Here is a 26,438-nt window from a genome sequence, read left to right as displayed (position 1 = left end):
TGACATTAGCCTGCACTGTACTATAAACTGCCATGTCTGTATGTTGTTAGGCTTATTTATTTATACTGATTAAAGCTCTAACAGCACCCTCAACTCCCCAACAGAAAATGTTCTTTGCTCTCTGAAGGTAAGGGGTGGAACAGAAACCAAATCCTCTTGAGTTACAAGCAGAGGATTCCATTTTCCACTTCAGAAATGAATTGAACTAAGTACTAATTGAACTTATTCTCGGCAGGGTATTATACATTTCTGTTTGTTGCACCATAGTTTTGTGTGATTCAATAGTGTGAAGATAAAAGACTGAAAGTGAGGAGTTCACCCACCCTGTGGAACAGCAGCAGGTGGCGATGAATGGGGATGACCAGAGGGTACTGGCAGACAGAGGGCGTCGCAGAACTCTGGAAATAAAAGCTATCACTGGTAAACAGGCAAGGGCAAGGCCTAGTCTTCATCATCCCTTAGGCAGGAAGCAGTTCTTCAAACAAAGGATTGTGGGAGACAGGAACAAGCTGCTCAGCCATATTGTTCAGACCAATACCCTGACTTCTTTCAATAAACAGCTGGATAAGATCTTTGGACCAATTAGCTACTACCAACTAAACACGCAAGATCTGATATAGCAAGTTGACAAGCGCTCTTCCAAACATCTATTCCTCCCGCCCCCAGTCGGAAACAAAGTGCATCTCAAACACCGGTCTCCTTCCTGCACAAAGGAAACATAATAAAAGCTATGTATAGCAGTAAAGCATATTTAGCTATGTATAGCACAAAAAGATCCTTACATCCCACATGAGATCCGGACACCAGGCAGGCAAAGTGTGGTGAGACTGGCAGATTCTCAGCTCTGTGATTGGAGGAAGAGAGAAGCTGGTTAGAGCAGCTGTATGCGTGATCCAAGCAAGCAGGAAGTCGCCTCGTGATATGAGGTGTGTGTGGGGCGAAGGTGCGCTGAGCCATGCAACTGGAGGAGCGTGTGCAGTGGGCCGGGCGTGAAAAGCATGTTTTGGCAATGCTGTGGCTGGGTGAACGAGGAAACAGGCTGCAGAGTGTTTGGCTTTTGGGATTTGACAGAGCGGGTGTGTCCTGGAGGAGTGGACAAGCCAGCTATAGGGAGTGCTGTGACTGGAGGAAAAGTGGTGGTGGTGGAGGTAGGAGTGGGGATAGGAAAGCAGAAGACTACCCTTTTCAAGAAAAATGTAATTAATGAACAGATCTGTCACTTGTATGGCAGTTTCATTTCTTTCATTTTTTAATCGCCGGTGATGCTGGAAGCTATATGACTGAATGTTTCAGTCAGGAACAAAATATGTATTCTAGCAAGAAATATATATATATATAAATCTTTCTAAACAAGGAGAAATCAAGTGACATGGCACCAGTGAGCTTTACAGCCTGGCTCTGACTTAGTTCTCCTCCATACCTGTAAATAAGATTTGAAAGTTAATAACAGTATCACAAAGCAAGAAACATAAGAGGATGAGAAACAAGTTCAGGGCTGTAGGACATGTTCTAAAAGTGTTTTCTCTCCTTGTTCTGCAATTAAAGATGACAAACTAGCAAGAAATTTACATGTGATGGGTAAAGAGAAGACAAAATTTACTCCAAGACTCAGTAGCATTTGTTCTTTACAATGAAGCTAGTGATGAGATTGGTTCAGTAACTTAAAGGTCAGGTATCAAGGATGAAATAAAATAAGATTCCATAACTGTAAGGAGGTAAACAGTGGTAACAGAGTACAAGAAAGTAATACTCTGGAACAAATTCTGGTACAGTCTACAATAGCCTTGTTGTGTTACTGTAGACAAAAATCAGTGGAATACCATTATTTTACATAAGGAGACCGCTACTGTAGACAGAATTATATTGTTGGATAGATTTTATAGTGTCTGGTAGCATGTAACAGTAGACAGAATGCCATTAGTAAAATAATGACTTTGGAATGGAAAACCCTCCACTTGCTCCTCAAATTCCTTTCCTCCTCTCATCTGCCGTATTTCCTTGAGGGTGCCGATGTGGGAATTCTCTCCCTTCCATCAATACTGGATCAGGGCCACGCCACTCCTTTCCCTTCACATAGCAGCAGGTCCGGGGATTGACTGCTCCTGCTTCCCACACCATCCTTCAGTTGGTCCAGGGCCCAGCTATCACCTCTACTCTAGTCACTTCTGAGCTCCTTCCCAGAATAAGACTTTCCTATTCGTTCCCAGAGAACTTACACCTTCCAAGTGAATACACACCTGTGGCTAATTCTGTATGAGTAGTCTTCAATTAAAGTCATTCTCACATGCAAGGCCACAGCACTGCCTGAGCATCCTACTCCTTGGTGCGGTGTTGCTGCCCTCTAGTGGTTTCTACTTGAATCTTCATGGGGCCAACCTGCAATCTGCAGTATGTACTGTATATTCCATTCTGTGCAGAGAGTATACGAAGGCAAAATGCCTTGATTTTTTACGTGGACCTATAACTGTCCATAGTTATCCATACTTGATCTTTTTAAAGCAGACGTAGTGAACATTTTTCATTTTGGCTTTGAGAACCGCAGAACTGCAGTTTGGTGTTTCAAGCATAACCAAGCTTGGTAGAATGACATGCATAACTGCAGTAACTGTACTGCTTAAATGCTTGAGAATTGTTAACATGACCAATGCCAGAGTGAGTACAGCTACTTCAATCTTACAAACACACCCGCCACCTGTGGTACAATGAGAGATCAAGTTGGCTATTTCCCAGGTGACTCCGTCACCCAGCCCTGCTGACTTGCCTGCGTGCCCTGGAGATCGGAGACCCTGAATCTCCAGTCTCAGCCTCTCGATTTCTCCCTCCAACTCCCAGTTGCGTTTCTCTGCTTCTTCTAGACGACTGTGAAGAAATCAAACAGCCACGCCAAGGGGAGCCCTGTTAGTACTAACAGGAGGAAACCCATAAGCTTATAGACATCTGAGGCAGGTGAAGTCAGGATCCCACCCATGTCTCAGCAAAAAAGAGACACAGACAGGGCATGAAGAAAGCAGTGTCCAGTTTCTATTCCAGTCCTCCCAGGAGCTCCGGTCTAGGTCATCTCAGAACACCCACCAACCATACCATACAATAAAACGTTATTTTATTTTAGTCTATATACCAAGGGAAACTAAGTTACACAAGGAAACTAAATTTGATATGTGTCTGAACTCAAATCCAATTTGATGTCACTTATCCACAGAAACACTTCTCAGTGGTTTAACATGCCAAAATTATCACTAATCCTGGAATTCCCAGTATTAATTTAGATAAGGAGGTTCAAGACTGCTGCTAATAAGGGTATGCAAAATAATCCCTTCAAGATATGAGACGTAAAAACTTTATACCACCTCTTATAATGCCAGCAACACATGTCACCAAGATGAAAGCCTTGGTCTTGTTTTATAGGTCTAGGAGTATGATTCTTGCTTAGGGTGCAGGAGGTGCCGGGTTCAAATCCCAAATATGCCTGTTTGTGCTGCTTCGAGATCCCTGGATCAACAAAGGTACTAACTACCAAACAGGTTAGGCAGGCTGAACGGCCCCCTCTCATTTGTTCTTTATTCTTAAGTTCTTACAGACATTGATAGAGGCTGGTCTGTACCATAAACCATTGATACACCCCCCAGTCAGTGATGCATTCTTGAGGCAAACAGGAGGACAGCTGCCATAGGAAAAGTACACACAAGCCAACACCTCACAGCTGCAGTACGCATCCTTAACTTCTGCCCTACTGCAGTACACATCCTTAACAGCTAACTGCAATGCTTCAGACTCAATGCATTATGCACTTTTGGTATGGATTACCCTGTTCTTTTCCTTTCACTAGTCAGTATTTATTGTTCTGGTTATATTATTTAATACGTTCTAATTTACTGTCTACATTGTGTGGTGCTGTCTGTTGTACTGTGTCTGTCCCGAGAGATCAGTGCAAATGAGAATTCCAATGTATGTGAGCTTATGGCAATAACTTCCACTACTACCGCTGACTGCATCCGGAACAACACGTGATGTTCAAACTTTGCCACACACCAGCTGCGATCAGGACTGCTGTTATTCCCACCCCAGCGATCTACCAGGAAGCTCCAGAGGGAGGAGCCCTTTCCTACCTCTTCAGATCGACGTTTTGGTTGGTGCTCACGTCCATCTCTTCTTGGCAGCGAACTGGCCCCGCGGCTCTCTGCCCCAGCGCTAGGGGGAGCTCCAGAAGCTCGGGCACCTCAGCAGGAAGCACTGCCCTCAGCCTCCACACCTGACTCTGCAGCGGGACACAGCAAGGAGACACCTGCCGAGCAGATCCCAGGCAGCGCAGCTACAATGGCGGTTCGGAAAGCTGAGGCTAATGCTGTTTGTGACCGAAGAAGACCAAATGTACCAATCGAATCACATGAGAAATGCAGGAAGGTTTGATGCAGGTGTGTGCAGGCCACAGCAGAAGTTTATCTAGGACACCAAAAATGAGCTAAGAGGCTAAACGGACTACAGTTATTTGTGATGTTTCATAACAATCTCATCCAGACCGGATTGTATATCGCAAATAGCGACAACGAAACAATATATCATCCTACAACTCACAACCTGCAGCCCACTGGAGCTCAGCAGGTGTGAGCCTGGCCAGTACCTGGATGGGAGACCTCCTGGGAAAGCTAAAACTAAGCTGTGTCTCAGTATGGTGATGGGGGGACACATACTGTGAAAAAGATACAAGGAATGTCGCCCCCTACCAGCCTCTCCTGGAATAGCAGGCTCTCCTCCTCAGTCAGCTGCTGCCTGTCGATCTCCATCATGATGTCCTGACTGCGGTCCTGGGCCCCCGTCTCTCTGCAGGAAGACACAGATCCCCCACTATTAGAGTTTTCAGGTGCTGCTCTTTAGTACAGAATCAGGCCCTCCGTTTCCTTTCTCACAGTCTTAGCATATCTGTTTTGCATTGTTTCTGTGTTGGTGTTTCATTTTAGATTTTTGTTAAGAAAAAATAAACGGGCTACACGGTACGACTGAGTTAAGGACTCGTCTAAACTGGATTACAGGAAGTGCGCTGGACGGAATCAAACTGATGTTGCACAGTGCTCTGAACTTCTTAGTTATTGTACTTTGGAGTGCCAACACTTTACTGTTATATAAAAAAAAACTCTGCTGTTATTAATACAGGGCATGAAGCTCTTTGTACAACGTTTTTGACCACGGTGGAGATTACACATGGGCTACTTATAGGTATTTTTAAGACGTACTATCGAGAGGGTTTCAAGCACTTCTTCCAACACTTGTTGCCAGCCATCGATTAAAGCAATGATAAAATTGGATCAAGTAACCTCTGCTACTTACCAGATTCCCAGCGGTATACCTTGCAACTTTTAGCTGTATTCAGCTATTTAGTCGCCTGTCTTGTGTGTAACTCGGTTGTATTTTATCACGCAATCATTTTTGTAAACACGCGTCTGCACCATTTTCAGTGCTGCGCATGTGCGACAGCCAGAGTGACCGTTACAGATTTGAAAGTTCCGAATCATTATAAATGGCCCAATTTTCCACTCTTTATTATTTGCTTGTTAAAAACTCGAAGTTTTAATAACCTCCACATTCGCATTTCTACAGATAATGAATGTGATTCTGGTTTCATATTGTAACGCTTACGGCCGACAAGCAGTGTGTGTGTAAGAGCCGGCGTACCAGAGCGGGTGATGTCACCGCCCTTCCCTGTGATAGCAGGACCACAGCTACTGGGCTGTGGAGAGATCTCTCTTTGGCTCACGGGGCTAGGTCGCTGCAGAGAGACGCGGAAGTCCCGGGTTCGAGCCCCGGACGGTGCAGGGGCCGACCTGATGCGGCAAGGGCGCCCGCCTGAGCCCCCGTTGCGTTACATTGGTGTCAGAAGCGGGGCGGGATAGCCCTTCGCCGGGGACGGCGATTTAAGCGGGGGAGAGTGTAACGCTTACGGCCGACAAGCAGTGTGTGTAAGAGCCGGCGTACCAGAGCGGGTGACGTCACCGCCCTTCCCTGTGATAGCAGGACCACAGCTACTGGGCTGTGGAGAGATCTCTCTTTGGCTCACGGGGCTAGGTCGCTGCAGAGAGACGCGGAAGTCCCGGGTTCGAGCCCCGGACGGTGCAGGGGCCGACCTAATGCGGCAAGGGCGCCCGCCCGAGCCCCCGTTGCGTTACAATATGTACAAAAAGTCCGAACCTGTTTCATAACGGAACAAAATACAGTATCGAAAATTAATTCCAGGGAAGACGGTCCTAAAGAAGTCTGATTTTAAAATGTTCTGATGACTATATATAACCCCTACACCTTTAAGAACAGATACAATTGTGTATTTTACTTTTTAAACCTAAGAATTGCGTTAACCCCCCCCTAGAAACACACGCAAAAAGATGTCGCCAAAATGCTCGCGAGGACATACGGCGATAATGTTGCCCGGGAATAAAAATTACTTGTATTTAATTTCTCTCTTGGTGAATTAACGTCTGAAAAAGAAAGCGATTTCTGATTTCAGTCAGTGCAGAAAGGAGATACCAGGCCTGACTTTTACAAATAAGTGGGCGGAACCAACAATACTTTAAACAGTACAAATTAACGACCATCGAGGGAAGACGCATGCAGTCACACAGAATTTAAGGTAAAATAATTGTTCGTTAATTTGTCGAACGTTTTAAACAGTCACTCGTAAAATATATCAATTAAAAAATAAGGAAATTATGTTGTAGTTAATTGCGAGATTTTAACGACTCGCCTTTGAAACTACAGGTACTGTTATGCTCACGTAAAGGGAAAAAAGTGATAAAAGTTATTCTCGTCCGCCAGTTCAACAGAAAGAGCAATCGTTTAGTCATGTTGTAAGGGTATATGTTAAAGTTTTTGTCGCCGATGGATATTTTGTTTCTGCAGCGTTATAGCACAGTTTCGCCACCAGAGGGATGAGGTTGCGTTGGAATAAATACGACTGGTGGCACAGAACTACTTTTCGCACTATTTCTAGGCTACTAACAGTAACTAAACTTTAAAAGTCTTTTTTAGTTATACTAGTTTACATGTGTTGGACCGTGAAATTGTTTTACACGTAAACTGGAATTAAAGTGGTAGTACTGAATTGTGACTACATCGACAATAGTACTGCTCTTCTTAATTCAGATCACCTGTCGAACCCCTAGTGCTTGTGGACTGATGCCATCACTAATCTAGATTATAAAAGCATGCAAAATATCCTTATCTATGAAAATGTTCATGCATTTAAAACTAAAAATATTAAAGGATGATGGAAAAATCTATTTTAAAGACAGTGTGTGTTAAAGTACTTTCAAGGAGGTATAACAAACCACACAGTTTATAATGTTTGAAAGACATGCAACCATTAAAAAGAAGAAGCTGCTTTTGAGAGTCTCGCATTGACCATTTGCTATCAGATCTTTTTGTACTGGTGCCCTTTCATCCTGAAAGCATATTGAACTGCTGCAAAATGACCCTCATATACAGGGAGCTGCAGGTTTACACAGACAGCCCAGCCAAGTGAGGACACTTGGAAAATAGAGGAAGGTATGGAACCATGTGCAAAGCAGGCTGAGAATCGACAGGAAGGCTATGGATGTGGAAGACGTTTGCGACATTCCTCTGTCCTTACTTGGTGGCGGTGTAGGAGTAGCCCACGAAGGCCAGGTGGACCCCTGCTGGTGAATCCTCCAGCACCTCACTCAGAGTCTCCTAAAACAACGAAGCACACTCTCCTCAGTCCATAGCTAACCCCCCCAGATCTCGGTCTTGTGTGTGAGGGAGTTACTGCAGTGGCATCAAACTTACCTGCCTGCAAGTATTCTTTCTGCCAACACTTAGTTTTTAAAGCTGAGCTCAGATACCCACTCCGCAAATTGCATTAGGTGCTCGATTTCCTTTGACTGCAGAGGACTGTTATTCTGTCTCTCACAGCTAGTTATTTTATTACCAGTGTGTGTCTGAAAGGGTATGTGTCATGTGTCAGGTGAATGCTGTCTATAATTGGCTTTATGGAGTTTATTTGTATGGCGTGTAATTGTATGAGCTGACTCAACGGAGTTCCATGCAACTCATTTTTATGGCAATAAAGCATTGAAGTTGAAGTAGGACTTGGATTCTGTTCCACAAACAGAGCAAGCGGGTCGAGTTGTCTGTGAACCTGGTTGTTTTCTTAACAGACTCCTTTTGATTTTCCTGATTTCATGAGTTGACCTGGAAAGTTAATTGCTTTTAAGATTTGTTGAATGAAGATGTCTTCAAAGAAATGAATCAGGTGGAGAAGTTCACTAGCCCAGAAGTGTTGTCCCTGAGCCAACCATGTGTTCCAAGCAAGAGGGATGTACCCTCAGCATGTCTGCAAGTATAATAAGGCTAATTGTGTTAAATGGGCCTGCTATGGGCCACAGTCCTCACCAGAAAGAGCAGGAGGAAAAAGGATGTCTGGTATCATTCGCTCAGGTTTGCAGTTGTCTTTATTACAAGCTCTCCCCCAAGAGAACAAGTTTGATTCAGTAAAACTCCTAACAAACTTGAAAACATAGTGTTGACTGGCTCTCCATCAGGACTTGACAATTGTATCTATCGTTTTAATACTATTGTGCCTTTCCTGTTTTACTCAATGGCTGTATCCTCTGAATATATAATGTAAGGCCAAAACCAGAAGCTTTCTGTTGCATTAGACTGCCTGTACGTTGTATGCAGCAGATTCAAGGGTGTGCATGTGAGTGTGCAGTTACCACATCACTCAGGCAGTCGTCCACCACGTCGAAGTTGGAGGTGTCGGTGGCGTTGGACACCTCGGGCTGGAAGGGCGGCTGGCAGTGCCGGAGGGTGTCCCAGTCGATGCCTGCGAAGAACGGGTGCCCCCGAAAGTCCTCAAACTCGCCGGCACCCAGCCGATGGCTCCGCTCGCAGACCAGTCCCCCGATCAGGGCGCGAGCGTCCTCCGACACCGGGGGGTCCGTGCTGGGGAACTCGAAGTGCTCCTGGGAAGTCGGGCATACAGTAAAATCAATAACAACGCAGCCGGCTCTTGAAAGAAATAGACCTGATCTCTCCTGGTCGCCTTGTTAAATGAAAGAAAATGTAAAAAAATGTGGTTTTCCTCCAGATTGGCACAGGCTGTAAAGGATCTTCGTTAGAGAGCAGGTTGGTCTCTGTGGCCCAGATGTTGCAGGTTCGAGCCTGGGTCATGTCACTAGCTGGTTGCGACCAGGACCTCCTAAGCGGTACTGCTTGATTTGTACAACACCACCAGGGTAGGGATTGGCTTGGCTCAGCAGCAGCTCCTAAGACTTGTCACAAGCCTGCAGGCTTGCAGCGACACCAGTAAGAGATGCCAAGATGACTTTGTGGTGGGCATGTTGGGAGCAGCTTGTCTACATCTCTCATTCTCTCCTGGGTTGCTACAGGCGTTGTTGCCAGACCTGCCAAATCTTAAGACCATTGGGTATACAAATAAAAAGTAAAGTCTGTGTCTTTTGCAGTTCACATTTGATACTTTATTTCCATGACAACTACTTGCGTGGAATTTGGTAAAGAGGGGGCACCTGGATTTGAATCGGGGAACCTGTTGATCTGGAGTCAAATACTCTACCGATGAGCTAGAACCTAGTTGTTCCTTTCCTATGGGATGCTATATCTAGCTTACACACATGGGGCACATGGCAAAACCTGGATCTGAACCGGAGACCTCTGTTCTCTAGAATTCACCCTGTGCTCCAGGTAGAGGCTTCTCATTGGGTGACACACAATGGAAGGTCCCTGCTGTTGCTCTTTTTGTGCCTCTTGTGCTGAGAGGAAGCAGGAATGCTCTTGAGTCAGCAGGCCAGCTGGAGAGAAGGTATTGTGAATGACAGGAAGGAAGCAGTAAATCAGTGGAAAAGAGGCTCAGCACAGCTGGGGGAACACAGGGGTAGGGGTTCAGAGGTCAGGGTATGACAAATACTGTATGTTTGAACAGTCACTGGTCAAGCCACCCGCTTCTCGGCAACATTTGCTGGCTTTTCTCCAGTGCTATTTTTTTGTTATAGCCACTGGGGTGTACAGTGTCTGCAGCTCATAACCACTTGTTAGTTCAGAAAAGCAATTCTGCAGTAGACTCCGAGCTGATCTGGCTGTTCGCTTTGAAATTTTAGAGAGCCTCGCTGAATGAATGATTTCAGATGGCACCAACTCTTTGTTCTTTTATAAACCGGACTCATCAAACCTTTAATTAGGCTTCTGGAGTGAAGTGGATGTGCAAGACGAACTGAGCCCCACTCATTCTGGCGCTTTCATTAAACGGAGCAGTGCAGGGGGGGCTAAGATTTGGCACGCCAAGGGCAGGACTACCTGGAAGTGGATGATCTTGGCGTAGGTCTCGGTGATGGAGTCGGCGTAGAATGGCGTGGTGCCGAAGAACATCTCAAAGGCGCAGATGCCCATGGACCACCAGTCGCACTCTGGCCCGTACCCGCGGGTGCTGTCCTCCACCGCCAGCAGGATCTCTGGAGAGAGGTAATCGGGGGTGCCCACTGCCAGCGAAGAGTGGATCTGCGGGTTACAAGAGAGTGGGCCCAGAGCTAAAAGTGGCATTTTAAAAGACAAGGGGAGCAATGAAGACTTTTAGGCGACCCCCCCCCCCCCAAAGAACTGTCATAGAATTCAGCACAGAGTATTGTTGATTAACTGCTAAATGTAAGTCCTCAAACATGAAAGGCAGGCTTGAAAGGCCGTACCTTCTCCAGGAACTAGCATGGACACATTGTGTTTTTAGACTCTCAAGCGCAAATGTTATCAGTCTGGGAGCCCCATAGTCACTGCTTCTGGTAACATGATGGTTAAGAGCCTGAAGCCTGTCTTAAGAGCAGCTGCTGTTAAAAAGTCCCATTGTCACCGTGTTTGTCAACTAAAAATGAAAAGCTGGAGACAGGACCAAGTGGTATTTTACAGCTGCCTCTATACTGACATCATTAGTAGTGGAAACTCAGTGTGATTAAACAATTTGGGTGATTTTTTGGGGAAAATAGCATTTAGAAGCAGAAAGAATTCAATCCATTGTTTGCAAATCACAGATGAACTGAACCAGTTATGATTTAATGAAGTGAGTGTACATCAGGCAGGTGTACACATTGCACAATTAAGGACATCATCAAAATAATTGGAAACTTGAAATTCAAAGTGATATGTTTTGTATATTGTATTTTAATGGTAATGAGAGCTGTCATTGAGCTTCCCAGTCCCCCTTTCTGTCAATACAGAAAAGAGTCAATTATTTTAGTCTTTCACAGTAGGACAAGCCAACCATTTGATTATCTAGTCACTCTTCTCTGGGCATGTTCTCTGGGCCGGATTTCTGAACTATTTCATTCAATAGTTCATTAATATGTGCTTTAATACATTTTTTAAACCTGTACCGTCCGAAAATATCGCAGGATTATATGGCAACCCCACCATTGACCCCTCAACCCCATGTCTTCAGATGTTCTCACCAGCCCGTTGTCCTGTAGTCTCAAACAGGAGCCAAAGTCACCGAGTCTCACGTGACCCTGAGCATCCAGCAGAATATTATCAGGCTTGATGTCTCTGTAATCCAAAGAAAGGAAAAATAAATGTTCAGACTGCAGCGCTCTCCATCCGTGGCAAAAACGACAATAAGTTTGTTGTGAAGGCCAAACAGAGCATGCAGGGTATTCAGTAAAGGACTGATCATGTTGGTTATTGTGTAACAGCCACAGAGGACAGAGCTTCTCGTATCAATTGCGGGGATGGTACTCCTACAGCTCTGAATGTTCTGAAGTTTTTTTCCCCCACTTTGCCCATGTCTACCTGCAGTTAAAACCATAAAGACAAGTGAACAAGGATAAGTAATTTGATGATCGGAGATGTTTGGTCCCAGCAGGCATGACGGACGAACTGCTGGCTGCAGAACTTGGAAAGGAAATGATTACAAGATTAAAAACCTGTGCACGTAGCCTAGCCTGTGGACAGAGTCGATCGCCATCACCATCTCTGCCAGGTAGAACTGGGCCATCTCCTCGGGGATCCGATCTCCGAACTTGCTGAGCAGGGTGAGCAGGTCCCCTCCGACGTAATAATCCATCACAAGATACTGGAAGGGTAGTTGGAAAGGGAGAAGGACAGGAGGACAGGGGTGAGCTTGGTTTTTAAACAGTTTCAGATAAATGTTTCTTAAAAACTTAACCATTGGTTCTGCCCTTCAATGGCTCTCTTCCCTCTAAAACACTTGCATGCTTAGATTGCCCAACCAGCAAGCTTTGGGGACTTAGCTAAGAAAGCAAGGGGAGTCTGGGAAGGAGACAGCAGCTCTGACTCCTACAGGCATCTTTACTACGTGTTATAGTCACTACTAATTAATTTGGTTGATGCCTTTATCCAAAGCAACTTACATTTGCACCCATTTATTCACCTATGTATTTTACTGAAATGGTTCTCCGCTCCACTCTTGGATATGAAGTCACAACCGTCCTGTCCAAAGGAAGGCCAAAACCTTGACCACTGTCCCCCTGACACACACAATGATCCTTGACTTTCCATTATGTTTTTCTTTGATAATGATCAAATGAGGATTAATTGTGAGGTATGATGTTGGTGCAGTGTGGGGGAGAATGTGAATTTGCTGCCTGAACTATCATTTTGCTTTGTTTGCTTCACCAAAACAATCGTGATGGAGTCCATTATATCCCAGTATATATACCCACCCCAAAAGTGAGTGTCTGATTTGTGACACAATCTGTATTGGAGTCTTCAGGCTGTAGGTCCAATAATTTGAGCAGGTACCTTTACTAGATGAGCCACCCAGATGCTCCCTGCCACTTTTTTTTATTTTAGTCTGAAGTTTTTATCACATTTACAATAATCAGTTATCAGAAAGACAACAAGGTTAAGTGTTGGTCATCAGGAACTATGTTGCGGACAGATTAAGAGACAGCGCCAAAGAGAAATGAATCTCAATGGTTTTGAACAGAGGTGGCCGAAAGGGGCTTGTGAGGGGTATTTAAAATCTTTCACAACTGAAAGCAGGAAGCACTACTATAAGCAAAGGGTGGTTTTCTTCTGGAACCAACTGCCCAGCCCTGTTGTTGACGCAGATACCCTGAAGGTTTTCAGATCAGCAAGCTAGTGGAAAACCAATGACGAAGAGGGTTTAAATGCCTTCCTCTCCAGATTAACCTTTCCTAGGATATAATGAAGCCTGGTGTAGTCTAAACGCTTTAAGTACCAGGTTGTTGTCATCCTGGAAGGCGAAGTGGAGCTCTGTGATCCAGCGGCGATCCCCTCTGACCAGCACCTCTCTCTCCTCCTGGTAGCAGGCCACCTATGGGAGTTGGATCCACCACACAGAAACATCATCACAGGCTCACTGTTGGACTCCCTCATAAACTGCCTCCCATTGCACTTTCACCTGCCTCTCTCTGGGTGGTCTTGACTCAAAGCTATGAGCTCACTTACAGCTCTCTGAACGTCTGACCCCATGGATAACTCACTTACTTGCTTTGGTTCCAAATATGAGCCCTTCAGCTCTCAGTCAGAGACGATTGGATGGTCTAACTCTGGTCCTGGAGAAAACTTTTAAGTTTTTGTTTGTAGCATAGCTCTTACTCTTACTCAAATCATTTTGTTATTGGTTTAATCGAACCAATTTGTTTCACTCAGCTGATGCTTTATTTAAAGACATGAAAAACCTGCAGAACCCTGGCCCTCCAGGATTGCGTCCCAGCCTTTTCCATATAAATAGCCTTTAGTGTTTCTCTCGTGACTGCTGGCGTTTTTATTTACAGCTGTATTCACGAATGTTTGAATGCATCTCTGCCAGATTTTTTATTGTTGTGAAGCACATTTGTTGACATAAAAATAGTATTTGTAGTAATGGTACTGTAATAGAAACAGTACTATTAACTAGTTATGTGTAAAACGTGCTGTATGTTAAACTGTGCAGATTTGTCTGTAATCAAGTGTCAAGCTTGTGTTCAAGAGGAGCGGGCAGCTTGAAATCTGGGGTTCAGCTGCATGCACAGGTGGGTGCACAGGTGGGTGCACAGGTAGCTGTGGAGCTTGTAGAGAGACCTTAGAGGGAAAGATCTCTCTCACCTCTCTCAGGACTCTCAAGAGAATTCAGCTCTTCCAGACCTACTGGTGGGTTTGTCTATCACTGTTCTGAGCTCCGAAGATGCCAGAGCAGATGATTGGAATCGGGGGTGTGCCCACACACACTGCCGTGAAACACCTGAGCGCCCACGACGTACCTCTCCTCGTTTCAGCATGTCCCACTTGTTCATGATCTTCATGGCGTACACCTGCTGGGTCCGTCTCATTCTTGCCACAGCCACCTAACAGGAGGAAAAGCGCAGCTTTGGAATTGGCTGGAGTCAAATTAGACATTGAAGAGCATGTCATCCTGGATCACATTTCTTCGCCTGCCGGTTGAATGATTCATGAACTAAAGTAACATCTCTAGGTTTTTCAAATAGTCATGCTCTTAAGACATTGTAGTTAATAAAGGACCAAAACTCAACTGTACAAGGAGATGATTACTGATGTCTGCCACTCAAAGCTGTAAAGATGTGTGAGGAAACAGATTATTGTTGTTTCTTTTTTGAATATTGATGGGATCTTAAAACAATACTCTTTACTTTCCTTTTGTTGCAGGACACTCAGGCAGTGCAGCAGTGACATCTTTGTCACTAAAACTTCAATCTTACATACTTTACCTCATGTCTCTCAGTCTGACGTAACACTGGCCATAACCTGCAGCTCGCCATCCTACCCTCCTCACCTCACTGAAGTTGCCGCGGCCGATCACTTTAAGGATTTCAAAGTCGTCTCTCTGGAGGCGGGTCTTCTTCACCTGTTGGACCAGGGGCCCAGCTGCGATTGGAAACGAAGAGTAAGGAATGACGGGATGTGCATTGTCCTGGACATCCTGCAATAACTGGGTCAAGCAGGGCAAGCTACGTTGGCTGTTTGAAGGCGATTACAAAGTGCTGTTTAAATGAGAACGTTACAGAAGGGGTTCTCCTTCTGTAAAGAGTGAAAACCACTTTCTCAAAGTAAATCAGAAGCATTTTGTAAATTGGTGGTGCTCGGTCCCAAATTCCCACAGTTGATAGATGTAGCAAACATCTTAAATAAAGTGGTCGGGCAGTTCAGATTTTAAAACAGGGTGGCCACAGGTGGATCAATGACTTGGGTGTGATTAAGTCATCAGGGTTAAAGTAGAGAAATACTGGTTTATATCAAGAAATTGAGTGAGGTAAAAATGAGAGGAATCCTTCATCAATACCCCATCTTTGCATTTATGGGTACCTTGTTGCCAAAAAAAAAACAACCTATACACTGAGAACCTAAGATACCGTTTTTCTGAGCTAGGAAAACTTTTTTCGGTTTTCCCTGCCTAAAAGAAACTGACCTAACACCTGTTTCCAACTCAGTACAAAAAATCAGACCCTGAAGTCCTTAAATGGAAGTCATGGCTGGTGTATTTAGGGCAGGAAATCGGAGACACTACTTTTCACAACAAGTAGTGGGTGTCTTGAAAGCACTCGATTAGAACTGCAGAAGATAACTGACTTGTATCCTTTAAGAAACAGCTCCGTGAAGGTCTTGCATGAATATATTCGTAAACTCTTTTTCTTATGTTCTGCAGTTTTGAGTAACTTACAACAAGTGGCCAGCTGTGGCAGAATATTTGTGAAGCAGTGTTTTTTTTATTTCTCCTCTAAGAAATGAGAAGTCAAAAATAGTTTGCCAAGGTCTAAGAATAGCTGCCAGCATATGTGACCTGTTTTAAGGAAACTATTTCAAGACCGTAGATCTATTCTTTGTTTGTTCACATACGAAAGAATGTTTGATCCAAGGTAACCAACTGTTCAGGAGCAGTAGACAGGAAGTTCCTTGAATACCATGTCTCACATAATTAGTCAACACTAAGTCCGTGAACGAAAAAAAAGGAGCAAGTCGTGATTTTCGCAGCCCTTTTATCATCATGTTACAGAGCCCAGCATTTTATTAGAAGTTGATTTCATCAGATGAAATTCTTGAACTGCTCTTGTGATCTTTTTAACCCTGTTTTATTTAAATGAGAAGCCCTATTCAGAGCAAACCCAAAGGAGACAAAACATGAAGCACAAAACAGAGCTCACTCAAAAACAGCAGCGCAGGGCCTGATGATGAAGGGTGATTTGTACATTAAGGTGGGAGATCTGTACCTAATGAGGTACAGATCTAATGTTGCTGTACTTAGGAGGCTTCTCAGTTTGACTTGGCACTGTTGCTGGTGTTCAACATGAAAACCTCACATTATTTTCTTACATTCTAAAATGTCTCTTTGAATAAAAGTCTAAAAAACAACTAAATTGATTAGACTACCTTTCACTTTTTTATATGAAGGATAAATCAGGATCATCCCTGTATATGAATTGTTTATTAATTTATCTGACTTCTTTATCTAATGTGACTTATACATGTAACCATTTATACAGCTTTATTGAAGCATTCTGAGTGAAGTGCTTTGCTTAAGGGTACCCCAGTAGTCCCAGCTGGGATTTGATCCCACAACCTTGTATTTGTGATCCTAGAGCCCTAGCCACAGCTCCACACTGCTTCTGTAAACCCCCTAAGAAATCAGGAAGCTGACATGTGTCGTTCAGCTGCACCAGAAAGCTCTGCTTGTATTCAGGCCCCAGATGGTGGAACTAAGAGGTGTGTAGACTGGCACTGACTCCACGTCACACAAAGTTTTTGTCACATTTAATCCCCCTTGAGGATACACCGGCCTAGCAGCTTGTGTGAGACGGGAGGGCAATTCTGGAAACTTATTTTTCCTCCAGAGGGGGGGAGGCAGAACAGTCTGCTATGAGCCTCGCCCACACTGTTTACAGTATCCACCGTTTCTATGGCAAAACGCCAGGCACCCTGCCAGCATCATAAATGGAAATATCTGAGAAGTAGAACCGCACACACAGAGCAGTGTAGTGCCCTCTGTGCTGGAGGGAATATATCCAGGGAGCTGTCGCAGCTATCACAAAGAGCCTTTTAGATGCAACCCAGAAGAAGACTTTGGAAATAGGAACTGCCCCAAAAAACATGGACCCTTTCATCCCCGGGAAGTCTAACCATGCTGGGCCAGGACTTGGTTGACCCTGTAAGGGCTGCAAACACAGCTGTAAAATGATTTACAAATATTTTCTCCTTTAAACACAGTTTAAGCCACCACATATCACTTCAGTGAGATTCCATTCTGTCCCTATTTCATTTTCAGTCTCAGCATTTTTAACAGTACCCATCATTTATTGGAGGGAAAAGTGTTTCCAGACAATCTGTAGGGTAGACTTTTTGCATTATTGCCGATTAGACTAGTTTAAGTGTTAAGTGGGCTGATATGGGTTTTATAAAGAGAAGCTGTCTTTATTTGCTTATGCAGAGCTTGTCGTTCGCTATTCTGTACATTTGTAGATCATACAACACCACTGCATAAATACACCTGTCATTATAATATTAATATATTGCAATATCATATAATATGAATGATGTAGGCATAATAGTCAACATTTTGAGTTTCTGCTCTGAACCACCCATAGGCTTGATTGCTTACTGGGGAAACAGTATCACAACCTGTGATTTATAAACTGCATCCCATGGCCATGCACATGTAAAGCCAGACTGCTACGCTGTCTCAATCAAAGCAGCGCCACTACACTCTAGAACTACATCCTGAGCCAGGAAAACTTTTTTTTGAGTACATGCGCAATGCTGGCTGGTACAGTATATGCTCAAAAGCCATTTACAATAGGGCACAAGTGCAAGCTCCACACCGTCTTGTTGGAAAGTTGGCACAGCCTTGAAGAGTGAGATCTTTCTTTCTGACATCTCCTCAAGCTCATAGGCATCCCGCAGGTCCTGGCAGCCTGCAGTCAGGCTGCACCGAGAGGAAGCTGAGGGAACCCCAGCCCAGTCTAAGCCCACCCAACCTCAACACACCCTTGGCGGCTAATGACATTGCTCATGTTTGAAATGGTGATGATGGGATTCCTTGGGCTCAAGATGCCATCCAAGCAGAAGCTTTGCTGGGTCAGCCACTCGGGATTAAGCAAGCATCTTTATTAAATGGGCCCCAGTTTAGAGTTATGACTCAAATGTGGTTAGTGATTTCACAGATTGTGCAAGTAATAGGATGCTTACCCTTGAGCTACAAGGCTGCTGCCTGTGAACTTAGCATCCAGCGCATGCTGGTGTTGTTCCACTATATAAATCCTTTATCAGGAATTGCATGGAAGCCCTTCATAGTGAGTCTGAAGCTAAGGGACAGGTAAGGGATAAGGAAGCTAAAAAGACCACATGGTCACTGGAAGGAAAGAGTTAGCTTGTTTTGTATCTCATGCTGCTTTTCCTCTTCCTGTATTTGCCGTCTGGAGTTTAGTGTTTACAGCATGCAGTATGCTAGGCACAGAGCACACCACGGCTGTTTGTTTTACAAGTCTTCTTAGTTTGTCAAGCCACTCAGACACAAGGACTTAGGATGTTTAGTAAGATTTTCTTTTCAATGAAAAAAAGCCTGCTGCTTGTTCTGGGATCCTGTGTTTGTTTACACTGGCAGCTACCGCTGGAGCCAAGAAGCCAGAACCTAGACAAGAGTGCGTTGTGTCAACCTTTGAGGCGGTGGCCCTTTTATGGACTAGCGGGACTCTTCTTTCCCTCTATAAACTGCCACCCCGGCTCGGGGAGAGTGGCTGGAGGAGAAGCATGCCGTCCCGTGCAACTGCCTGGCCAAGTAAGGCCTGGGTCCAGAGAGAGAAGGAGAGAGGGAGTGGGAGGGAAGGAGAAAGGGTGGAGGGGCACGCTGCCAGACTTCCCTTCGAAATCAGTCTGCTGCCTAAAAGTCAAACGCACAAGTGCGCCACGTGTCCGGTCTTCACAGAACGCTAATTGATGCTGCTTGGACACATCCCCCTGAACAAAAAACATGAACCTGATTTAAAAGCCCATATGAAAAATATCGATATAATTTACGGAATGTCTATAAGATTGGTCATATATAATCCAATGGAGTCACTGTAGGTTCCCCACCAAGAGTCCATTGAACAGTTCTCATAAGGACCTGAGTTTAAATCCTAATCCAAATGACTTTAATTCAGGGAGAATTCATGAAAGTACATAACTGTAAAGTATTTCTATTGTGTCATAAAGTTGATTACAGTTGCTGTGTTTGAAATGGCTATCTTTACACACTTTAGAAAATAATAACTTATTCTTCAGAAACACAAAATGATGTAACAAAAAAGTGTACTATAACATTCCCATACTTTTTTGTTTATTATTGCTGTTCTCTCCTGGTTTGAGAAATGCATACAGATAACACGCACCCTCACAAGGATAACACCATAAACTTGGTTCACAAGGCCATACATTGCCAGCACTTTAGACAAAGCTTTATAAAACATACAAGAATCTGAAACCTTTCTCAGTGAGATCATACAAAGGGAGGCACACAAGTAGGGAAATCTTTAAGAGCTATAAACATTTTTTGGGCTTTGTTATTGCTAATGACATTGTTAAAAAAAAGCACTTTCTGCTCTGTACATATTTTTGGCTCTTGTGTGTCAGCAATTGGGTAGATCTTTGAGTCAGGCAGGGAGATTTTTCTCTTCTTTCCCAATCCATCTTGTAAAGTAGTTGAATTACTAACACACGCGTGCCTTCCTGAATATTTTGAGAAGGAGAATTTTATTCTGGGGGAGAGGCTGATTGCTGGCTAGCAGACCCAAACTAGGTCTAAGGAAGAACAGAAGTAAAGAGATTCTCATCCAGTTAAAATAATTGCATATTAATGATACAAAGAGAAACCTTTAAAAGAACATGCAAGGTGGTAAACTAGAGAACTATTTTTTTGAGTATATTCAGTCTATGGAGGTAACTACAGTATGTGGATGGTCCCGGGGAGTCTATGCACTTAGCATTGCTCATAAATTGTAAAGCAAATACCCTCCTGCTCTGTCTCTGGCTGGGAAAATGGGGTATTGTTCTCATATGGCCTGCATGTGACTCGGAGGAGCCTGACACGCTTCCTAACAGAGAAACAGCTTCAGCTAACCCTGCACTGCCTGGGTGCTGTTTCTCTGGATTCATTAACTCTTTTGAGCATATGCACCACAACTGTCAGGAATTGGGCACTGTTCGATTCATGCTTGTCTGTAGACTACCTGCTTATCTCTCTGGCTGCTGTGTGCATGGACACTCCCTTAAGGGTTCTGTATAAGTACCTGCCTAAATAGTCACATTACTCGTACCAGTTTCAAAGTGGGACATTTTTCATCTCCTGGACATTTCTAAAGGATCTGTGCCTTGTTGGCATTTTTATTTTGCCTGCTTCTGTGTTTCTGTGCTTGGCTATAAAATCGAAATAAAAGTCTACTTTGATGTACAACATCAACAACAATGTAGCAAAATCACAGTAAAGCATTGAGATGCAAAGTTAAATAATTCTGTGGCTTGAGCAAAGAAAATGGTGAAATCTACAGACGTAGTCCACAGGTCTACCACAGTATACTTTAACAATGGCCCTGTTGGCATTTCTTTTGAGATTTGCATTTGTGGTTTTACCAGCAGAAGCAGACTTAAACTACGTGTGACACTTAGTTCCCATGCAACATACAGGGTACTGTAGAAGAGGCTTGATTGATCTTGAGTAGAAGGACTTCATACAAAGCTGATCATTACAAAATGGAGAGGGCGGAGACAATATCCTGCAGCCCATTAGTGAATCCTTTAACCCCGAAGCCTGTGGGAGCAGTCTCATAGACCTCTTTTAGGAATTACATGGGAGGGTCTGTGAAGGGAAGCTGAGAGGAATGGAAACGAGGGCTTAATTTTCAAGAGTGTCCTGCTTCGTGACAGGACACAGACTCCCTTTGCGATGATGGGTTCAAACTGCAGAAAGATAAACCTCTTCAAAACACAGAGGCTGGAGCCAAACATTTGATACCTGCTGCAGCCTTGCCCCCCGTTTGAAATTGAAGCTACTGAAACCCTTAAAAAAGTCCACCATGGTACAGAAAGATCATGGCACAGTGAAAACAAGGTATGGTAATGCATGTGATACCATATCAGAACAAAAATGATTTATGCATGGTTAACCAGCAGCCATATCACCCTGCAACTCACAACTGGCAGCCCACTGAAGCTCAGGAGATGTGAGCCTGGTCAGTACCTGGATGGGAGACCTCCTGGGAAAAACTAAGGTTGCTGCTGGAAGAGGTGTTAGTGGGGTCAGCAGGGGGCGCTCACCCTGCGATCCACATGTGTCCTAATGCCCCAGTATAGTGACGGGGACACTATACTGTAAAACAGGCGCCGTCCTTCGGATGAGACGTAAAACCGAGGTCCTGACTCTCTGTGGTCATTAAAAATCCCAGGGCGTTTCTCGAAAAGAGTAGGGGTGTAACTCTGGTGTCCTGGCCAAATTTCCCATTGGCCCTTACCAATCATGGCCTCCTAATAATCCCCATCTATGAATTGGCTACATTGCTCTCCTCCCCACTGAGAGCTGATGTATGCTGAGCGTTCTGGCACACTACGGCTGCCGTCGCATCATCCAGGTGGGGCTGCACATTGGTGGTGGTGGAGGGGATCCCCATTACCTGTAAAGCGCTTTGAGTGGAGTGTCCAGAAAAAGCGTTATATAAGTGTAAGCAATTATTATTATTATTATTATTATTAAATCTTAAACAGAAGAGATTATGAAGGGACTTTGTGCAGGTACAGTATGTAAAATCTTGAATGACCATTGCCAAAGTCAGCCCAGAGCCCTACATCAGGAGCAACAGTGAGCCGATAACTTAAATGGGAATCTCTTCTTTACACAAAGGGCTGTAGGGAACAGGAAGAAGCTGTCCAGCCACATTGTTGAAGCCGATTGCCTAGAAGGCCTCATCATAACAAATCCAGCACCTCTCCCATCAGCACTGGACAAATTCTGTCACCCTGGCAGCACAGATTCAAACCAGCGATCTCCAGTATCATCAAGTATGGCTTGAGGTAATGGGAGAGCTGTTGCCCCATCCTTGATATTAGGATGGAAACATGATGGACTCCCATACTGTGTTCAAAACATGTCCAGTATAGGTGCCAGAGCCTGGAGCTACCTTCTGAGGAAACCTCTGTCTCAACAGTTCTCTCCTCTTGAGCTGCAGAAGGTCTTGAATACAGAAAGACTGCCTGTTACGCAGACCCTGTAACCATGACTTCTGTGGCTGCACTTAATAACATCTCCAACCACAGCTCTACTGTTTTTTCATATCCGGTCTCCTTTGAAAATCTGCCTCTGTTAGCAATCTCTGTTTGAGTGGTTAGAGATGGTTAGGTTGTGGCTTTCACATGTGTGGCTCCTGCTCTGAAGGCTCAAACCACAGAGGCACTTGATTGAGCCCTATTGTTTGGATATTGCTGGTCTACATCTGGGCTGTGTCGTCATTCAACTGTGACTGGAATTTCAGTCACCAAGCGCCAGTGCTGAACTGATCAGGTTTTCCTCATCCTGTTTCAGAACAGTGATTTCACTGCCTCTGCAGCCACACCTGTGATTTATACTGTAAGTATTATGAGAGAAAGCTGCATCTCTCCTCTGTCCTGTGCTAAGGTTCTGAAGCTGCAGAGAGGCTCTCTAGTTTAAAAACTTTTGATAGAAAATGTGAAGCGTGCTGCTTCTCCTTTAAATGCTACATTGTGTGGGATTTTGTGTAGCTATAAAAAAGTGCAGAAAAATATAGGCACAAGCTGTGTGCGGACTGCATTGAACAAATTAACCTTTCTTTTAAAAAATGTGCAGATTTGTTTCCTACAAGGTATAGCATTGTTAATATTCTAAAAGCAAGCTACTAAGTCTCTCCTTCAAAGTGTCTAAGACACTTTTTCTTATGACACTCTCATCCATAATTTCCAGATCTGTATTAAATTGAGGTCCTGACTCCTTGATTAAAGATGCTATGGAACTGTTTGTAACACAAGAGGTGTTAACCGTGGGCCTGGCTAAATTCTATTCTGGTGTTATACAATGTGGCCTCTGTGAACATCCCTCTCAATTCAAGGGGCAGCCCTCTTTAATTCAGCTTGAAGCGGTCCTGCTGGTGCATAATAACATTAACATGACCCAGGTGAGAGCTGCGCTTCAGTGGTGGATATAATGTATTCTCTCCTTATATGTCAGGAGCTTTGGGATCCTTTGGACTGAAATGCACCACATAAGTGCAACTAATTCTAATTAATTATTATTATTAATCGCCCAATGATGTAGATCACCCTCTATTTCCTCACAACAGCTATCAACGTTCTCTGACACCCCAGCTCCTCTGTGGGAAATATGGTTTGGTGAGTTGACAAGAATACGACAACGATGAAAAAGTAATGAATTGGTCATAGAATGAGAGCTGCACCACTAAGATGTTTTCAGAAGGGACGGGCGCAGTGTATTGCAATAAGGTATCCTTCTAGTGCCCTTTAATCCGTAAAGAATGAAACATGCTCCTGGATTAACATACTGTAACTGACAAAAATACCGCAACGGCACTCACATGGCTGGGTCCCGGTGTTGGCTTTCATGACCTTGCTCTGCTTGCTTCCCCGGAGCTCGTCTGTTTGCGGAAACCCCTTCCCATCTACTGCACAGAAACCAGGGGACCCACTCCGGGGCCGTGGGCAGGTGAGCACGGGCTTTAACAGGCATGCAAGTTAGAGATGGAACACAGGTACTGACCCCATTGCAGGAATCCCGCGACGTACTTCTCCCCAGCCAGGGGGGACACCCGAAATTCCTCGTAGACCCCCACCAGTAGGTCCAGAAGTGTCTGCAGCCCCACGGGGCCAGGGCTTTGCAGCACCCCCTCTCGGGGGCAGGATCCCCCAGACATGTTTCTGGGTTCAGTGGCTGGGGCGTCCCATGGTTTTGGATGTGGCAGCGGCCCTCCCCGTCCAGCCAGAGAACGCCGTGGGGACTGGGCCACCCCACCGCGGCCCTGACCTTTCTCACACCCTTACCCTCCTCTCTGCCACGGGTGCCTTTTTCCCCTCTTTTTTTCCTTGTTTTCTATCACCTCGGGCCCCCCCACACACTGCGGAGCCCCGGTCGAGCCTTCCTCGCTCTGAAGGCAGGCTTCAGCCCTTTTTTGGTGTGCCGCTCTCTCTCCAGCACTCGCTGTCTCAGTCCATTCTGTGATTTTTATTGCTTGCTGGTGACCGCAGAGCGGTGGCTGCCTGGATCTGTCTCTCCCTCAATGCTTCCTCTCATCCTGCAGGCTTTGTCTCCGGCCCCTGTTAAATCAGCGTTTTCTTGGTTCACAGACTCCCTCTTTTTCTCTGGCTGTTTTCTTCCTGTCCTGCCCCCTGCTCCCTTACTCTCTCATCCCTTCTCCCTCTCTCACACACTTTTTTCCTGTTCCGCACTGTTCGTTTTCTCCAACTATCCTCTCACTTCAACGCGCAGACCTACCCTGTTTTGCACTCTGTGGCCTTCTCTTTTTTCTCCCCTGTTTCTCCTTTTTTCTTGCTGTTCCTCTGTTTTGTGAGTCTCTGTATTTCTCTCTATACAGACTTCTTTTTCTAATTTCCCCCACTATCTGTTCCCCACTCCCTGAGTATCTGTGTTGTATTCAAGCTCCTGTCTCTCCAGCCCCTCTGTATGGTTCTGTCTCGCACTCGTCCAGCAGCTCCAGACTCTCTTCAGCTCTGTTGTGACCCACGCTCTTTCTCTGTGTTTGTTTGCGGTTCGGAGTCCGTTGATGTTTGGTGCCTTGCATTGCTGACCTGTTCTCTCCCTAGCCCTCTCTCTTACTTCTTCCCCTCCCAACATTTTCCCTTCCCTCTTTTTCCTTTTCCAATGGACTCGCCCCCAACCCCTCCTCCTTGTCTGCTGTTTATAAATATTCCACAGTGTGGTGGCCTCCCTCTTTCTTTCCCTCCCTCTTTCTCTCTCTCCTCTCTCCGTCTTTTCCCCCCTCTCCTCTGTTGCTGTAATCTGCAGCTCCTCACCTCCACTGCACAGATGTGTTTCAGTCCCAAAATCACCAGCGTTCATCACTCTCCAAATTCCTTCTTTCGTCAATCAAAACATCTGCGTCTTCATATCCTCCGATATTTTGGTCTCTGATAGTGTATCGCCCCGTCTCAGTTCACCCATTTACAAAATTCAAGATAGAAAATATACCATTGATTAATTTGATCATGTGTGACCAGGACTGAAGTATTAAAGAATGTGTTAGGGTGCTATGGTCATTTTATAGCCCAAAGGGTTTTAACCTAAACCTGATTATCTGTTCTCCTGGTAGCTTTTTGAACCTGGAAATGCCATTTCATGCCCCATAAGTCCTACAGTCCCTATTTGTGTAAAGACGTGCCTCCAGTTCTGACGCGTGCATGGACTTCAGGCCTGTAGAGCACACCTTTTTTACAATATGTCAGTGTCTTTTCTCTGTGGCCTCAGTGTCCTTGAAGAGAACATAAGTGACTCATATTTGAACAGCAATTCTGAAGTCTGAAGGTGGGAGCAGGAAAGACGGAGTTATCTTCCAGGCTGAAGAATGTCTTTTTCCACCTGTACTGTGTACCTTTGGTCATGTTAGAGGAGACCACCTCTGATGGGCAAACCGTCTGCTCGCTTTCCTCCCCTCACCCCCTCTCTCTGCCTTGGTCAGTTTTATTCTTCCCAGGCTGAACAGCTGATGTAGGAATGTTTTAAAAAGGAAGCACTGGCGTGTTGGTGCCAGTTCTGAATACCAGTGAGGTTAACTCTTAGCAGTCTGGCTAAAAATAGGCTGCACTCTGATGTATAAAATGCACTGCCTCTCCGTAGTTTGACTCTCTGGCTGGGTCTGGCAGTGTGTTTAAACCTGGGTTGGGGCAATTTTGGCACAAAGTCAGTAACCACAGAGTCAGCAAAAGCATCCCCAGGTCCAATTGCTCCCTTAGATTAACCACAGTGATTTCCCCCAACAACAGTTCAGTTTTCAACAGTTCAGCTCAAGAGAAGTTCTTGCAGACTTGGTGCTCTTGCTCAGCTAAACTGTAAATCAAATTGAAGTATTTCATTTTGTAATTCTAATAAATAATAACATGATTGATCGTAGTATTGTTAAAAGTAGAATTTCAGGTGGACAAGTCTATCACTAGCACTGTCAGATCCATTGTGTTGTGTGAGTTGTTCTTGACTCGTCATTATTCAAATTTTGCAGTTTTTTTTGCTACTTTTGTGCCTGCTAATTAGGAACAGCCAAGCCAACTTAGTGTTCGATCAACTCTGCAAAATGTATACTTTCGTACATCTTGAAGGGCTCAGTAAAAAAGCAAGACCTTTAACAGACACTTTACCTTGAATGAGAGTTTAAGCTCTGGTTACGTGATTATTGATATTTTTCTTCTGTGTCAGGGTAACAGGAGTAGCCATAAAGTTCACTGAAAAGTCGTACAGC

At 44.7% G+C, this 26,438-nt stretch overlaps 1 protein-coding gene and 1 long non-coding RNA gene across 5 annotated transcripts; one reads left to right on the top strand and one right to left on the bottom strand.

Moving 5' to 3' along the window:
• Positions 1-788: 788 nt before the first annotated feature.
• Positions 789-24,805, bottom strand: LOC102691465 (DM1 protein kinase). 3 transcript variants are annotated; one of them, XM_069186353.1, is made up of 12 exons: positions 23,732-24,805; positions 14,762-14,853; positions 14,232-14,315; positions 13,208-13,303; positions 11,928-12,076; positions 11,457-11,550; positions 10,318-10,518; positions 8,721-8,969; positions 7,616-7,695; positions 4,722-4,842; positions 4,107-4,282; positions 789-2,859 (listed from the first exon to the last, which is right to left on the bottom strand). In XM_069186353.1, the coding sequence occupies exons 1-12, from the start codon at positions 23,883-23,885 to the stop codon at positions 2,475-2,477; spliced, it is 1,881 nt and encodes a 626-aa protein (XP_069042454.1). In that variant the 5' UTR covers positions 23,886-24,805; the 3' UTR covers positions 789-2,474. The 3 variants fall into 3 exon arrangements, with proteins under 3 accessions (XP_069042454.1, XP_015196515.2, XP_069042455.1); XM_015341029.2 differs by having other exon boundaries at positions 4,107-4,255; XM_069186354.1 differs by having other exon boundaries at positions 4,722-4,818.
• LOC138228452 (uncharacterized) lies at positions 6,540-14,765 on the top strand. 2 transcript variants are annotated; one of them, XR_011185524.1, is made up of 3 exons: positions 6,540-6,616; positions 11,867-12,035; positions 14,635-14,765. It is a non-coding gene; the product is annotated as an uncharacterized lncRNA (long non-coding RNA). The 2 variants fall into 2 exon arrangements; XR_011185525.1 differs by lacking the exon at positions 6,540-6,616 and adding an exon at positions 10,104-10,482.
• Positions 24,806-26,438: the final 1,633 nt, after the last annotated feature.

The sequence above is a fragment of the Lepisosteus oculatus genome, chromosome 3 (genome assembly GCF_040954835.1).
Source record: "Lepisosteus oculatus isolate fLepOcu1 chromosome 3, fLepOcu1.hap2, whole genome shotgun sequence".
Lineage (NCBI taxonomy): Eukaryota > Metazoa > Chordata > Actinopteri > Semionotiformes > Lepisosteidae > Lepisosteus > Lepisosteus oculatus.
This window is presented reverse-complemented; position numbering and strand designations above follow the sequence as displayed.